At 33.7% G+C, this 16,608-nt stretch overlaps 1 protein-coding gene across 1 annotated transcript in view; it reads left to right on the top strand.

The window, feature by feature from the left end:
* MnM (myomesin and myosin binding protein) overlaps window positions 1–14,083 on the top strand; it is a 227,392-nt gene extending 213,309 nt beyond the window's left edge. The window contains exons 11-12 of the mRNA XM_081743875.1: window positions 3,830–5,812; window positions 9,549–14,083. Of these exons, the coding sequence (XP_081600001.1) occupies window positions 3,830–5,812; window positions 9,549–9,568 (2,003 nt within the window). The 3' untranslated portion in view covers window positions 9,569–14,083. The remainder of the gene's footprint in view (window positions 1–3,829; window positions 5,813–9,548) is intronic.
* The last annotated feature ends 2,525 nt before the right edge of the window (window positions 14,084–16,608 follow it).

Here is a 16,608-nt window from a genome sequence, read left to right as displayed (position 1 = left end):
GCATTGCATTATGCATTTTGCGGAACCTAGTAAATAAAATTTATTTCTGCAGTACATTCTTTACACACAATGTACGCAATTACATGAATTTGTTGTATCAATGAATGACGATAATACATGTTTATTTGTAGCAACTTTTGCCTATAATGTAGCGAAAATACTTCTTCACAGGGCCGTATTCACGAGGGGTCTAGGGAAGCTGCCCCCCCTAAATTTTTACTGCCCTTTTAAAATTTTCAGGCTCTCAAATGAATTATAATATGGTGATAAATTATAATATAGGTTGGATCAGGCCCGCCCTAACTTCTACCGCGCCCCCTACATTTTTGAGCTGGATACCGGCCTGCTTCTTTACAATGACGTAAGATGAAAATATGATTGATTGGGCGTGGGCGTTGGTGAAAGTGTAGTGTTTTGCTTTGCTTTCCTTAGTTTTAAATTTCAATTCCGCAGGCTATCGTCTTGACTGAGTATTTCATCACTCCATTAGGTGAATGCTTGGATTGGTATGTTTAAATTTCTTACCGATTTTCTTTCAAACTGCCTTCACATGTTTCCTATTTACATTATAAAATGGCTTTACCGCTGTATCTGAATCTGTATTAATAAACAAATTAATCGGTGTTCACAAAATACTGTTTGTGGTGTTTTATGGATCCGTGCTACTAATACGTATATCATGGTTCGACAGTTGAATGACCAAGGTGATTCGGATTCCATTATAATCAGTAGGTCCACGTCTTTTTTAGCCTAGCAGACATAACTGTTTGACGTTAAACTAAATCAAACCAAAAACCAAACGTAAATCATGAGTTTGAACGTCTTATACCGGAATTGAAATTTGAATCTACTGATTGCTGGTAGAGCCCGTTACTGCTAAAGCTATCGAAGTAAAATAATTATACCGTACCAGTCACCTAAGTAACCATTAATTTTCATGTATTTTGTTCTTTGAAATTTAAGAATAAAATTCTCCCAATGTATTGGACAGTAGCGTGTGGTGAAGTTCCACTTTGAGTAAGCAATCCGATGAAGCTTGCTGTCTATTTTCTGGGAACTCTAATAACATTTAACATTTGAATTAAAGCCATTACTACAAATAATAACTAAGACATTAGCTTCTACTGTTACACTACTCCTAATATTACTCTATTACTAGTACAGTATTATTACAGTATTATTATTACTACTACTGATATTAATATTAATTTAATAATAATACGATAGAAAGTTGCCCGAAACTAGAGCTACTTGAAGCTCACTTCAAGCCTTCTGACTTTCTTGCCAAAATCATTAATGACCTGGTCATAAAAGTTTGGGTCTTTCCGTAGCTCCGGAAGTTGAGCACTTTCAATAGAGATTAATACTGAACTTTTAAGTCTGTTCTTGCCTCGCGAATTGGTATTTACGAGACATTCAAATATCAAGATCATCATGTAATTTTAACCTCTTTCTCTCTGACTCACATACATATTTTGCTTCCTGTACTTCACTCAATATTATTCAAACTGTTCACGTTCTTATTGAAGTTCAAATTTCAGTTATTTTATTTTACTTATACAATAACTAATGTCATAGGATTTATTTTGCAAGATAGAAAACATCACATCGGTCAGAGGAAAAATGCTTGAGAATATCTTCAATATAAAATTGACTTCAAAGTTTTAGTGAAACTAAAATCCCACAAGCAGCTATTAGTGCTTATCAATCTTATTTTCCACCTCGATCTGTGATTATTTTTTTTTTCAAATAATGAGAATTAGTTCCAGCGTGTAGCAGATACTTTGAGCAGCCGCCTGCTGATTTCAGTATCCAATACATGATTCCTCTTTTTGTACTCAGGGAAAATGCTGCTAATCCATTTAGTGTCAGGAAGCAGAAATTTTCAATCTTTGATGTTACGGGTCGCCTAAAGCAATACAAAGTTTAATTTGTGAGCAAAACAATAGACAAAAATGGCAGTAGGTCACGATTTTCTTTTACCCGAAGTCCATTCAAATGACTCGAAGAAACCGCCACACCATCATAACTGTGTGCTACTAACTTTTGGGCACAGTTGTACCCATCAATGCCTGGCAGAAATGTTGTAAAGGGCTTCAAATGACGATTTTCAGTACGGTTAACGACAGTGTTCGAAGTGGAAAAAAGCAGAGGCAGTATGCTTCATTACGATTTTGACTCGACATACCGTCTATCTGAATGTTGAAATCTAGTGCGGGTATATTGCCTAAAAGACTTTGATCCTCCACCAACAACTTTCTGAGGAAAATAGAAAAATACCCTCTTATGTTGAATTATAGAGAATTATACACCAAAATACTTAAAACCGAATGAGAATATTAACAGTTTCCTGTGGGGAAAATTCCCGGATTCTCCACTCGACTGTGAGGTATTCCAAACCCCAGAAGGTTCGCTTTCCAGCAGATAACCCCTAAATCCGCCCATGCTCAAAACACAGCATTTATATGCATTAAGGCAAGAATACACACACATACATAAGAAAGAAACAGTTCAATATGACACATCAAAATATAAACGAGATTAACTTTTCTGAAGACACCTCATTTTAAAAACAAAAATTAGAAAAAAGATAAAGATGTCTGTGCTGTCAACTTAGAAATTATTTCTACATAAGAAATAAAATATTTTTACGTGCAAAGTTATTCGTCAATTACTATGTATACAAATGGATTTATTAAAGGTATTTACCATCTATTCTCCAGTGATGGTATGTCTCGAACTGTCGACACTGAAAAACCAGAGGCGGTATGCCTTCACCACTGAAAAACCAGAAGCGGCATGGCATACCATCGCATACCGTCACACTTCGACCATTGGTTTACGATACCCATAAATCGTTCCTCAGCTGTGCCATCGGACCCTGCGTAATGAAACACACAAAAGAGCTGAGAAAAATTACTTCAGTAGTTCCAGGCAGGACTATCGAAACAAAACTGGTTTCACAACTTTTTTCTTTACATATGAAAGCAAAACATTAGATTGATTAGAAAGCTAAGCATTAGAAAGCAAAATATCTTAATTATATTAAATAATCCACTGAATACATTAGAATTTTCTAATTAACTGCTGCTTCCGCATGTGCGAGAAGCAAAATTAGATCAACAAAGATCGGGAATTATGCAGCCACAATTACTTATAGCTCCTAACTCTGAGTCCATTACACGGTTTTCTTGATTCCACTGTAATAATCAGAAACTACTTTTGACTAATTTAGTACACATTCTCTTCAATGATGACAAGAAAATTTGACACTTTATCACACTCTTTCGGTTGTAACATATGGTGGGGTAAGTAATGCCACATACCACATACCCTAACGGTGGCAATGCAAAGAATTGCTTTCAGACCCACAAGCAGTACCAGAGAATGACACTAGAGGGCAGGTCTTTGCTATTGTGCTATTTTCTAGTGACAGTATTACGAACTCGCAATAACTATTCAGTTGCAATGGTTGGAAATACAGCAAGAAATCGGTTGGAATAAAAAGAAATAATAATGTAATGTGTTGGTTTTATCTTTATGCACTGCTTACCTTACATACATGAGATAACCGCAACTGGTATTAGATATGTTATAGTTCTCTTAATAACCTTAACATGTGAATCATTGTTGTGTATTCAAGAATGTATTTCGTGGAAATATATTTAAAGATAATCTTTTAAATAAATTTTGCATTTTATATTCATATGTTTTGATACTATGATAAAAGCTTTCACTCAAAGCAGTATAATGTTGCTTTCATCTTTGTTCTGTAAATCACTTCTACTTTTATTTTCACAAGCAATTTATTTTCATTTCTATTTTTCAGACCCAGATGAAGCCTCATACTGCAGTGTACCTGACGAAGAAGAAGTAGTTGCACCACCTTTATCTTTATCTGCTCCCGAGTTAGGTAGCGGCAATCATTACGAGCTTGGACATCTTCGAAATGCAGTTAGCAGCACAGAAATTCTTCATGAAAAAGCAATGGCAAGATTTTATCAAGCAGCAGCCGAGGAGGAAGCTGCAAGAGACAGATCTGAAGCAAGAAGAAGGAACACTGATGAATACGCGGAAACTAATATCAATTTTACTCCACTTGCCCGATCATCTCCAACGAATATCGCTCCCCCTGTCCCACCACACAGAGTGCCTTTTGAAGTGCCTACGGAAGAACTTCCTCCACTGCCTGAAGAACCGCCTAGAGGAGAGGAAGAACTTTACGATCGTGACGACGAATTAATGAATGAAGTATTTGGGGAGTTACCTGTTGATATACCTGAAGAGGAACCGAAATATACACCACAATGGATGAAAGGTGTTAAGATATATACAGAACAACCTCCGGATTTGGGAACACCTCCTAAAGCAGAGAAAGAAATAGATTTTCTTGAAGTGAATACGAATGAAGAATACGAGGATGATGTGGATGATATTGAATCATTGCCTGACGAACCACCTACAGTTTGTAAGGAACTAGGACTTCCTCCGTTGCCTGATGAACGTTCGTTAATCCCTGCTGAAATGAAAAGTGAATTTCTGAAGGAGTTGGAGGAATTAGATCAGCTAGAAGAATTTTCAAGAGGATTTGAAGAGTTGGATGATGTATTTAACGCTAGTGAGGAACCAGATGAAATTTCTGAAGATACTTCGGAACCACCAGCTAAAGTTCAAAAAATGAGTACAATAAAACATAATTCAATAATTTCAGAAGCTGTACCTTTGAAGAAAATTTCGGAAGAGACTTTGGAAAATATATATGCTGAACACAATAAACTTATTTCTGCTGAACCAAAGAGTGAAGATATATTTGATGAAAATATGACAGAACAGAAGCAAATTGAAATAGTTACAGATAAGCCTTTGTCTTTAGTAGCATCAAGACTACCTCCAGAGGAATCCCTTTTGTCAGAACCAATCAAAGGAAACTCTCATGTGGAAAAATTAGCAAATAAAAAAGTTGAAAAGGAACTTCAGGGGCAAGTGGAAACAAAGAATGATGAAATCCAATTAAACAAAGTGACAGATACATCAGAAAGGGATAATAATAAATCCAATGAAGAAGCACGTGTTACGGAATCGTTAAAGGAGGAACCAAGAGCACCGAAAAGAATAAAGAAAGTACTTAAAACGCCTCTTAAGCCAACGGAAACTAAAGTGCTACAGGAAGAGAAAAATAAAATTCAGCAACAGGAAGAAATACCAGAAGAGAAAACAAAATCTACGAAAACTCACAAGAAAACGTTTAAACTACCTAAGATTTTCAACTTCTCCAAAGAATCTAAGAAATCGAAGGAGAACAAAGAAAATAAAAAGTCTAAAGGCAAAAACAAGGAAGAAGTAAAACCAAAAGCTCCAATAGTTCACTTTAGTGAACAAGAAGAGATTATAGAAGATATTGATCCCACTTCGATCATAATTAACCGTTACAGTGAGCTTATACGTGAGTATGGAAAACCTCAGAGACCACCACCAAAATTGTATCTTGATAGAGAAGAGCTGAAATCCGTTCTGCCGGATGAAGATCCATTTGTAGATGAAATACTTAATCAGAATTATGAGAAAGAGGAGATGGAGGCCGAAAGAATATTTGAAGAGGAGGAACAAGAGGAAATCGAAGATGAGGAAGAACAATTCATTCCACCACCACCACCAAGACCAGCATCCCTACCACCACCATTGCCTACACTGCCAGAAACTATTTTCGAAGAAGAAGAGGAAGAAGAAGAAGAAGATTTTGAGGAAACAGAACAGGAATTTGTCCCATCTGAAGAGGAAACTCAATTAGTGAAGAAAGATTTGATTCAGGCAGGTAAGAAAGTTCGTTCAGCTGTTGAAAATGCAATTGATTTATCTATCATCCTTGTGTCATTTTGGCTGTGCTTTAAAGATATCCGCCTTGCAAGTGCATTCTTGTTACTTCTTATCTACAGAAAATTCAAACGAAGGCAATCAGCAGAAGATTGATGCGGGCATTATTATAGATGGATTTTTATTTCGAAATTTGGTAGAGGGAAATTTGATACTTTCGAAGTTCGGTATGTAGGAAGGATGACAATGGTAGGTTAGGAGACTGTGTAAGATGCCCTACCAAACTCTAAAGAAGTTTGCTTCGAATTATGGAGGCATAAAAGCTGAAACCAGAGTATCCTTTATGAAAAGAAGGGTGCTCATAATTGCAATATAATGACGACGGTTTCCTTTCGCTGCAATCTTTACGAAGTCGTATCGCGTAATAGTTCAAATTTTATAAATATTCAATATTTGAACACGTAACACAGTGTTTCAAGAAAGCATCCTATAATGAAATAAATGATGAGTTTCCCTCATACCAATAAACATCCCTCATGTTATTGATTGGCAGTATTATTGTTGACACCATTTTTTGTGAAACTACCCTAACATCTTCCCCAGATGTGTGTACTCATGTCAGTCCTTCATATATATACACAATACTGACTTAATCAGTCAGTTGTAAGAGAGCGACGTAATTTTAAAATAAGCTTGTGGCAGCAAATTTTACTTCACCCAACCATTTTTTTTTTAAAAAAAAAGTACACAGCGTAAAATGTTACATTTAAAACATTAATTGAAAAATCAAAATATTTTTAGAGGAACAAGGTTTTGCAGTTTCTACTAACTGCACAAGTGTTACTGAATTTTAATATTAAAAATAGTTCGTGCTGTCAACAGTTACGTCCCAAAAAAATCTCAGGTACACTTTCCGAAAGAAAATTGATAGTAAACACGTGCAGTTTCATGCTGAAATTTCTTTATTTAAAGAATGCACTCTCATACAAAACATTGAGTCCAATGGAGTACTTACCCTCAGTCCTTTACACATCAGTTTAAATAGAACAATTTATGGAAAATGCAATAGCACAAGCAGGAGGTGTATATGTTGTTCGATATAATGAAGTATATTTAGACTTTTGCATATATGCATACATATGTAGTATGCATTCAGTTTGGCAACATTCCGCAAAATACTGGATCAACTGTTTAATTGTGTAAATTCACCCCACTGTACTACATCTACTAGCTGCCATTTCATTACTACTGTCGAGTAGGAACTCATCCTTTTCTACACATTTCTACTCACCTTAAAAGAATTAAGGGGTGGCTTTGTTCGTTTTTAAAAAAATATTTCGTTTTTGTCGATTTATCATGCACTAGGTTACGTACGGTCAGTTATCAACCCTCCAGGTTTCATCATTAGAAAATGTCTAATATACATTGTATTTAATCCTGGCGTGAATTTGTCTCCACTCGTGAAGAAATAATTCACGTGCGTTAAATTAACAATGAATGGTATGATAGAAAACTGAAGCAAAACTAAACATTAACAATAACCCAGGTTGTTAATTCTCGAAGTACAATCATATTCCACATGAATTTTTAATTTCTTCCTACTTCCATTTTCTGCTGATTGCCAAATCCTGTGTAAAATTGCAATATCGTTATATATATATATATATATATATATATATATATATATATATATATATATATATATATAATGTGTGTTTTTTTAGATTTTATCTAGTCACCACTCAGAATTTAGAGAGTTGTAGCTCACTTCGAAATGTTTTCATTTTGATACGAATTGTGAGAAAGTTCGTTCTAAGGTTAAAAAAAAAAATCTTTATCTGATTGTAGAACATATGTTTACATGAAAATTTTTAATTTGGATCTATTTCTAAAGTGAAATATTTTATGAGAAATAAAATAAAGGGTGATGCAAAACTACCCTTTTTTGCCTCTATGACATTCAATACTGTATGAAACGATTTAATGGTGGTAACTGCTTTTATTCTATATATAACTTATAGAAACAGTAACTATATTCTGTTAACAGTCTTTCGGCACACACAGATTAATTTACGTGTTGATACCAAAACACCAAACCTAATAAATATATCTATACAAAATATCAACTTTTAGAATAGAAATGTATTCAATGTTGTGTAATGTTCGTTTAATACTTAGTTCTTCTATTTGACTTTTTTGTTTTATTGTTACAATTCTTCAGAGGCACACGTACATGAATCGATCATTAACGAAAACAAATTTTCATCTTTGATCTAAATTAGCTGGCATACTTCACTGCGATCGATGTTAGCATGAGACACTGCGATTTTTGGTCTTTTTTTTTTTTTTTTTTTTTTTTTGCAAAAATTAAATTCAACGTAAGTCGGCTGAAGAGGACATAAAGAAAATCAAATGATTTTTTTTTTAGTTTAACGCCTCACGATTATGTTCTTTACGCTTATGAGACGGATGATTGATGAAAGTGAATGATTGTGACGCTAAATATTCTGTGCTCTCCCACGCGGGAATCGAACTCAGGATCTAGTGCAACTAAAGCCCATGCTCTAGCACTAGATTAGCGAGGAGAGCTTGAAGAGTATATGTTTATCACCGAACTTAGAAGAATTGTGTAGGAAGATATAGTGGCACCAGGTCAAATAAGGAACGGTTAAATTTGACTGATAAATCGGCATTTTTCATCGCTGAGAGGGTCATTTGTGTTCCTAATAACGTCAAAATTACTGAAAGATAGGCGACTTCCTTTCATAGACTATAAATTTAAGAGGCCGTAAAATCTCAGACCACGTAGTTTATAGTCGTATTCAATTCAACCCATTATTCATTGACTTTGATTAGTTTATTTACCTCAATAAATATGTTATTTGTTCTGTAACTATTATTCAAAGAGTTATGCTAAGTCATGTTCATACATTTTAACATTAAAGTGTGCATTCGAATGCACTACATGGAACATTTATCAATGTTGATAACATGTTAAAATAATTTGGTGCAAAACATCAATAGTATTAACACTATTACACTGGATTATGATCAAGGGTAAGTCTTAAAAACGAAAGAAATATGTTACTGGATAATTATTTTGTATTCATTTTGTGGAATGAGAATTATTAGTTCGTCTTCTCCTAACCTTGCGGAATGTTCCATATTTTGAATTTAAGAGCATATTTCACTTTTCATTTTAATAAACTTCATGCAATCAATGAATGTAATATAACTCTTTAAAAAAAACTAAATCTTTACTTAACTTGAAAGAGTTACTAATTTAAGTGTATCCTATGTAAGACATCTTTCATGGCATTACGATGGTTTATAAGTGAAAACTTTTCTAAAAGTACATTTACATTTATTATATTAATGTGACTACCCACACCTAACTCAAGTTATTTGGTATTCACCTTACTCATTGTAGTATATATAAAGTGTATTTTGTAATAGAAAAAAGTGATTGCGATCGTATATCCTTGTTCCATTTTATGAATACATTGAATAAATAAGCTTTTATTATTTAGATTTTAAATTTGAGTTGTGTTTGCTTTCGAGCAAATTGAAGTGGTTCAATTTTAAGAACATTAATATATCATATTAATGAAGACAATAATACAAGATGATAACAGTTCTATTTAAATTGTGGTACTTAGATGTACTTTTCTTAGTCCTATTTCATTTTGTACAACCTGTAGTTTTACCGACTTATCAATTGTATGTATTGTTACTAGGTCTCTTCTTCATCTTCTAATCTAATCAGAATGAGAGTAATTTGCTTGACTGCACAAACATTAAGTCTGTTTGTACTAGCAAAGAAAAGAACTGACAAAATTTCAATATAAACCAGATTTTTTGAACTCAGACGACACATTGACAATGTCAGAAGGAAATTGGATATCAATTTTGGTTGCATGAGAGAAGTTCCAAACATTACAGTGTTTCAACAACATAATTTGAATGATTGTGGAATAACTTGTTCTTTTCCTGATATTCTTTTAGGGACTCTTCATATGCGTAAGTGAAGTTACTTGAATTTCACAAGTATGTGTCTGTAAAATATATAAGTTTCAGTTCGGAGTTCTCAGAATACTATCATCATGAATGGGAGTAGGTTGTGTTCTAGAAGTTATTTATATTGTTCTTTAATTCACATCCAAACGTGTATTTCAATTGAAAATAATATCCATTTCTTAGGTGAATACACTGATGATACTAGATAATTGAATGGTACACCAGCTACTATTTGTCTGCGAAAACATTCGTTAAAAGATGTAAATTATAACCTTTGTTATGAGTTAGTTGTTAGAAATAATTGCAGAATTTTGAACTATTACAACTCTCAACTGCCAATTATCATAACTTCCCTTTGTCTGGATGGAATTAATCAAAATAGAAACCAATACCACCAACAGAGCTTTGCAAATGAGATGCAAGGTTATTTATTCTAGTAGCCTTAGATAAGGATTTTGTAGTTAATAAATACTTTAAACATGTTCTGAGCACTGGCTTGGTTCTCACGAAGACGTGGACCTGCAAGAAGTTGTCAAAATACAGAAACAGTGCAAGTAAGTGAGCGATAGGTTTAGTAAGTACTGTAGCTACAAGTCCAATGCGTATAATATTTGCAGTACCCTTGCTGCAAGGTATGACTTGTCATTGCCTGCAATAATGGAACACTTTCTGTTGATGCTTTCTCCTCTGGCAGTGACTAGTGTGCATTCATCTGGTGCACGTTATTCCGGTTCGATTCCCGATGGGAGCATTAAAAGTTTGAACACTTTTTGGTGATTCGGATTCCACCTTAAACTGCAGATCCATGTCTCATGCAGTATCGGTACTGAAAAAGGGACGCCAAACTTCAACAAACAAACCAAAGTTCTGTTGACAAATGTTGGATGTAGGCGTAGATTTTAGTGCATTGTATCTATTCCTGACAATATTTCTTAACCTTCATGCTTTCTCCCAGCTGGAGGAAGATATCGGTCATTTGGCTACAGATCACCGTAGGAATTCAATGATTTTCTTTGAGTGTAACTGCGGCTTTGGGGAAAGTTTAAGAGCGACATCGCAATCTAACTATTGTATAGGATGTGCTAGATCAACACACAATTCACAAAATAATTTTTAACTAATGGAATGTCAGAAATAAGTTGAACAGTGGATAGTTTCTTTTTTTAAAAAAAGTGTAGCGTAGAGTGGACTTTAAAATGCATATTTTTGTGACCTGCGGTTGTTTTCTATAGCACTCGTTTGTTCAACTACTATGTATTTTCAAGTTTCTTCAACTACCTTCCAAAGATCGAATGATCAATATGGAGTTCTCCGTTAGTCTCCCGTATTGTTTTCTGTCAATTTACTCCGATGACTGCCTTAGGTTTGCCATTGTAAACGGCACAATGACTTAAGCGTCCATGTTCATCTTCGAGGCTGAAGACGAAGGAATTTTTGGAACCAACGATGTATTTGGAAACGCTCACATGGGCTGTATCTCACACTTAGTTAATCCCTTGTTAATCCCTTGTTTCCGATAATAGCTTTGCAGTTGGTTTTCTTTCTCTCTGATGGATGGCAGAACGATGCCAATCATATACCGGAAAGATTGTGTCTGTAGACTCACTTTCCGAGGACCAAAAAATCTTTTAATTAAGCTCGTCTGTAGACTCTTTCCGATTTAGCGTCGTCTTTGGAGTGGGAATAAGATTAGCTCCCCAGGGAAATGTTTAATTGGGAGAAATTGCGGTTGAATTAAAATTCATAGAAATAGTTTTGGCGAGGATTTTGTTTCACATTTCTAAGAAGAGAGATCATCTGGTCGTATTTATCATGCGGTATATCAAACAGAAGAGATTAATAACATACATAATGGTGTACGTTATGTATATTGGCAACAAATTTAAAGTAAATAGTCATGTACCAAAAAATCTGTATGTGTTGCATAGTCCGAGTTCATTAATGTTAACATCAAACAACACATTCCAGAGGTATCAAGTAAAGATAATCGAGGAAGCACAGTTGAAATATTCCGTGTAAAAATATTGTAACAAGTATTTATAGCTGATTTATGTAACGCTAATATGCTGCTGTATTTATATCTTCACCAAATCGGAGGGCAAAAGGAAACAAATAATAACTAGGAAGTACAATTCTAACATATGTTTCCAATTATTAGCCATAAAATTTACAAATCACTAGACGTAACATTTTTCCATAGATCCCTTAAACTGCACTCTCCTGGTCTAGTAGCTAGAGTGCGCATCTTTGTTGCACGGGTTCCAGGTTCGATTTCTGGTGGGAGAACCTTGGAATTTGAACGCACTGCGGTGGTTTGGATTCCACCTTAAACCTGATAAATCCACGTCTCATATAGTCTCGGTGCAGAAAGGGACGGTAAACTTCTTCAATCATAATTATGTACTTAAAAAAGGTTGAATTTTCTGTTCAGGATCTTAAGTATCGAATATCAAATTAGTTGAGTATTTTGTATTCGTTCAACACATTTAAAAAGATGAAAACACGACTTGTGAACACACTGAACTCTTTAAGGTGCGAATATTTTCGCTGCAGTGAATGCATTCAATATCAAGTATATAAAAAAGAGTTCTTTTAAATAGTCCCTTCTGCAAAACACTTAATTTCTGGTATCATAGCGCTGTCGTATTGATTTCAAAATCTTGCATTTTAAGTTTTAAAATTTTACTTAACGCAAGTAATAATTTACAAATGCAGTATATTCACAACTTATTTGCTACACAATAATAATAATTAATAGAACAGCGTTGAGAAAACACAAAACATTTAATGTGGATAACATGAATTATAATCCCAAACTTCTTCCACGTACAAACTCTGCCCCTTGATACTACTACATATTTCAAATCAGATTGAGATCTTAGTGTCTAATCAGTATATCAATATCTAAATCTACTCCCAACTAAAAATCCTGTGTAATATGTTTTTAAAGTTATTCTCATAATATAAATTTCGAATTACAATGTTCTCATTCACATAAGATAATTATGCATTGTGTTTCAACAGTTAGGTTTTTAAAGAATAAAGTTGTTGTAATTTCAGAGCCAAATGAAAGCACTATTGTAGAGTGGAATGAAATTCAGCAATAATAGAAATAGTCATTGAATATATTTAAGCAATTTTGTCAAAGGTAATATATTCTAAATTTAATATAATTATAAATTTTCTTTATTATCTATTGTCGTTTGTATTTAAAGATGCATATATTACCTACTCTCATTTCTAGGGAATTCTGTATATTAAATGTTCAAATAAGGATATTATTAGAGTTAAATAAAAAGACATTGTGTTATAAAACGTACAGATATATAGAACACGATACCGAGTGTAATACCAGGATGTAATGTACATAAATTAAGTTTCACCTGAATTTGTTGTGATAAATAAATTCAAGTAAAACTTAACTTGTGTAAACTACATCCTGGAAAGTTATAAACATCATAAGTGTTTATAACTTCTTTAAACACGTTGTACTAAATTATTTTCGTTATGTTGTGGCATTATGAAGCTAGGTTTTTCTTACTTAAATACTGAATTTTGTTGTATTTTTCTCAGTTAGAATCTAAAAATTATGTCAGTATATCATTAATAAAAGTTCCGAATTTTACGTGACATAAACGACAAGAAAGACAATGAAAAACATATATTAGTATAATATTTATATACGAATGAATGGCTACGTTTTTGAGATTTCAATCGTTAGTATGAAAGAAATACTCACATGTAAAGAATCTGTTATTAATATGGCTTATTTTATATTCTGAAGCTACAGTACATGTTTAGTGTACATTTTGAACGGTATTAATACAAGTAATATGTTTTATGAAGTGTTTACAGTTCAAAATTGTATATTGTAGGCTGGTAAAACGCTGATTTTTTCTGTTGTAATTTCTGTATAACTTTCATGGAATTGCAAGTGTAAGTGAAGTTTTTATGTTCTCTGAACCAATCTAAAATGTACATTATGTTTCCATCTCATGCTAAAATATTACTTGTTCCTTTTGTTGTTTTCTTGAAACGTAATAATTAATGTAACATTCATTGTATAACTAAAATGACCATACTACATTTTACCCGTAATATGTTGTGTACGTGAGGAAACTGTAAATAAGATAATATAATGTGGAGGTTTCGTGCAACTACATGTTCGACTTTTTTTCAAATTGAAAAAAATACTAGTAGATCAAGTTTGTACAATTTCTTGTACATTCATTGTAATAAATGAATTAAAGATATACTAAATAAATTGTATATATGTATTTTTTTTTACTTTTTAATGTACAGAAAAGTCGGATGTTGAAAAACTATATATATTGAATAATTTTAACATCAATTACAAAATTTGTATAGTTTAGCTCTTAATCCCAGTAGTAGAGACAACTTGCCAACGGCTTGCATTGGAAGTCGGCAAGCTTGCATCCAGCTAGATTGGAAAGCGTGCAAGCATGCCGGAGGCTGAATTCCAGTTACGAAGTTACAAGGGGCAACCTTGCATTCATAGTCCAGTCAATAAATGTTTTGTGTTGGGACTAATTAGAAACAAGCTGAATTGTTCAGGAACGTTAGACCACAACATAAGGAGTATTTTCTGAAAAGTCCCCACCCTTCCCCTCTTGCTTTCGTTTCTACCCGCCTTAACCCTTTTAGACTCTTGCATTTTTTGATGAAAATGTTGACTTTCAGTTAAGTAGCTATTACTTCAGTACTTTTCATCGGAGTATCACGGATTATACGTCATTCTCTTCAGAATAAAACATGCTTTCAAACGGTAGCATGTATGTTTGCATGATGTACAAGGGAAGGGAAACTCGAGGTAAAACAAAGAACTTTCTCTCATGAAAATCCCTTTTTTGAAATTTATTGCCCTTTGGAGCAACCGTGGCTACAGGTACACTCATGTCCAAAATGATTGTCGCATATCTATAACTGTCTTCTTGTAAGAATATAATTTGATAATGATTTTGGAGGGTAATTTTAATACTGATACCATGTGTATAATCGAGAAATATATATTTCTGGTAAATTTCATAGGAAAAGAATTATAAATACGAAAATTAGAATGAGTAAAACAAAATGTTGCTAAATGGACAAGAAAGTTTTATTTTCGTTTTATTGTTCTTATTTACTGTTCTTTTGACATGAAATTTTCCACATACATGTGTTTACCGATGATACACATACTAGCATTATAAGAAATACCGGGCTAATTCATTACCAAATTATTTCCTACAACAACATATTTATAAACATGCGACAATAATTTTGGACATGAGTGTACCTGAATATAATCTACTTTGAAAAATACTATGATTTTTATGTAATATGCGTGTCAAGTTTTATTGCAATATCTAGAATAGTTACGGCGGAAAAAATATTTTTCAATCCTACTTGACAATACCGAATTTCATATATAAATAAGGAAAAGTGGGACCTATATATAAAATAAGTTTCCAAACACAGTACTATACATCCAAGTATCATGGTCAATACGTCATTCTTTCTAGAATGAAATAAGGCTTTAAAAGATACTATCTGCATGTGTTTATAATGTACAGAAGAAAAGTGTTTTGGGATAAATATGAAAATTTCCCTCCAAAAAATTTGGGGATCCCTGAAGCGATACCGGGTACAGATGTCTGAATATAATCTACCTTAAAAAATACTATTGTCTACATAATATATTGCCAAGTTGGGTTGCAATAACTAGAAGAATGATGAGGAGAAAAAATATTTCTTAATTCTGTTTGACAATACAAATGAGAGATTTTCAGAGAATTGAATCAGTAACACCACTCTTACCCTTCTAATATACTACGAAAATATGACAACGGAACGAAATATAACTCTTAGCTTTAAAATATATACATGTATATGCATTATTAATAGTCTATGCACATAAGTTAATATTCTATTTATAACTGTTATATACAAATTTATGGTTTATTTTATTATTTTGTTTTTTTTTTTTTACTTGTATTATTGCTAACTAATATGGCCAATTTTGGTTCGAGGAATTGTTCCTAACTTAGAGTAGGACCGTTCCTTGTATCTATCACCTATGGACAAGCCACGTCCTCGACTGGCAACAATCAGTAGCTGCTTAACAGAGCAAAATAATGTACTTTATATTGTAATAACATCACAGACCACCCACCCAAAACACATGGAATGTAGAAAGTAGAACCAAATACGAGGTGTGATTGGAAAGTTTTAAGACTTGGCTTGTAACTTTAAAATGGCAGTGCTTACAGGCTATTGTGATGAATCTCCTTCAAAGTAGTCCACTGCTGAATGAACACATCGATTCCAACAATGATTCCACTTCTGGAAACATTCCTGAAAATTATTTTCCGTGATGGTGTGAAGCATTCTTTCCGTATTTGTTTCAACGTCCTCAATTGAGTTAAATCCCTTCCATTTCAATGACAATTTTAATTTAGGAAAGAGGTAAAAGTCGGTAGGGGCCTAATCTGGGAAATACGGGGGTTGCGGAAGCACAGGAATATTGAATTTGGCCAAAAATTCCTGGATCGAGAACGCACAATGTGCTGGTGAATTATCGTGATGGAGAATCCAATTCTTTTCTTTCCAGAGGGCAGGACTTTTCCACCACACATTTTCGCGCAGACGCTGAAGGACACTTTTGTAGTCTTCCTGGTTGACTGTCTGTCCCCTAGGGGCAAATTCATGATGCAAGATACCCTTAGTATCGAAAAAAACACCAACATTGTCTTCACATTCGACATACTTTCTCGCCCTTTC

Source organism: Thermobia domestica, chromosome 17, assembly GCF_964235325.1.
Source record: "Thermobia domestica chromosome 17, izTheDome1.hap1.1, whole genome shotgun sequence".
NCBI classification, from domain to species: domain Eukaryota; kingdom Metazoa; phylum Arthropoda; class Insecta; order Zygentoma; family Lepismatidae; genus Thermobia; species Thermobia domestica.
The sequence above is the reverse complement of the archived record's forward strand: the minus strand, read 5'-3'. Positions and strand labels throughout refer to the sequence as shown.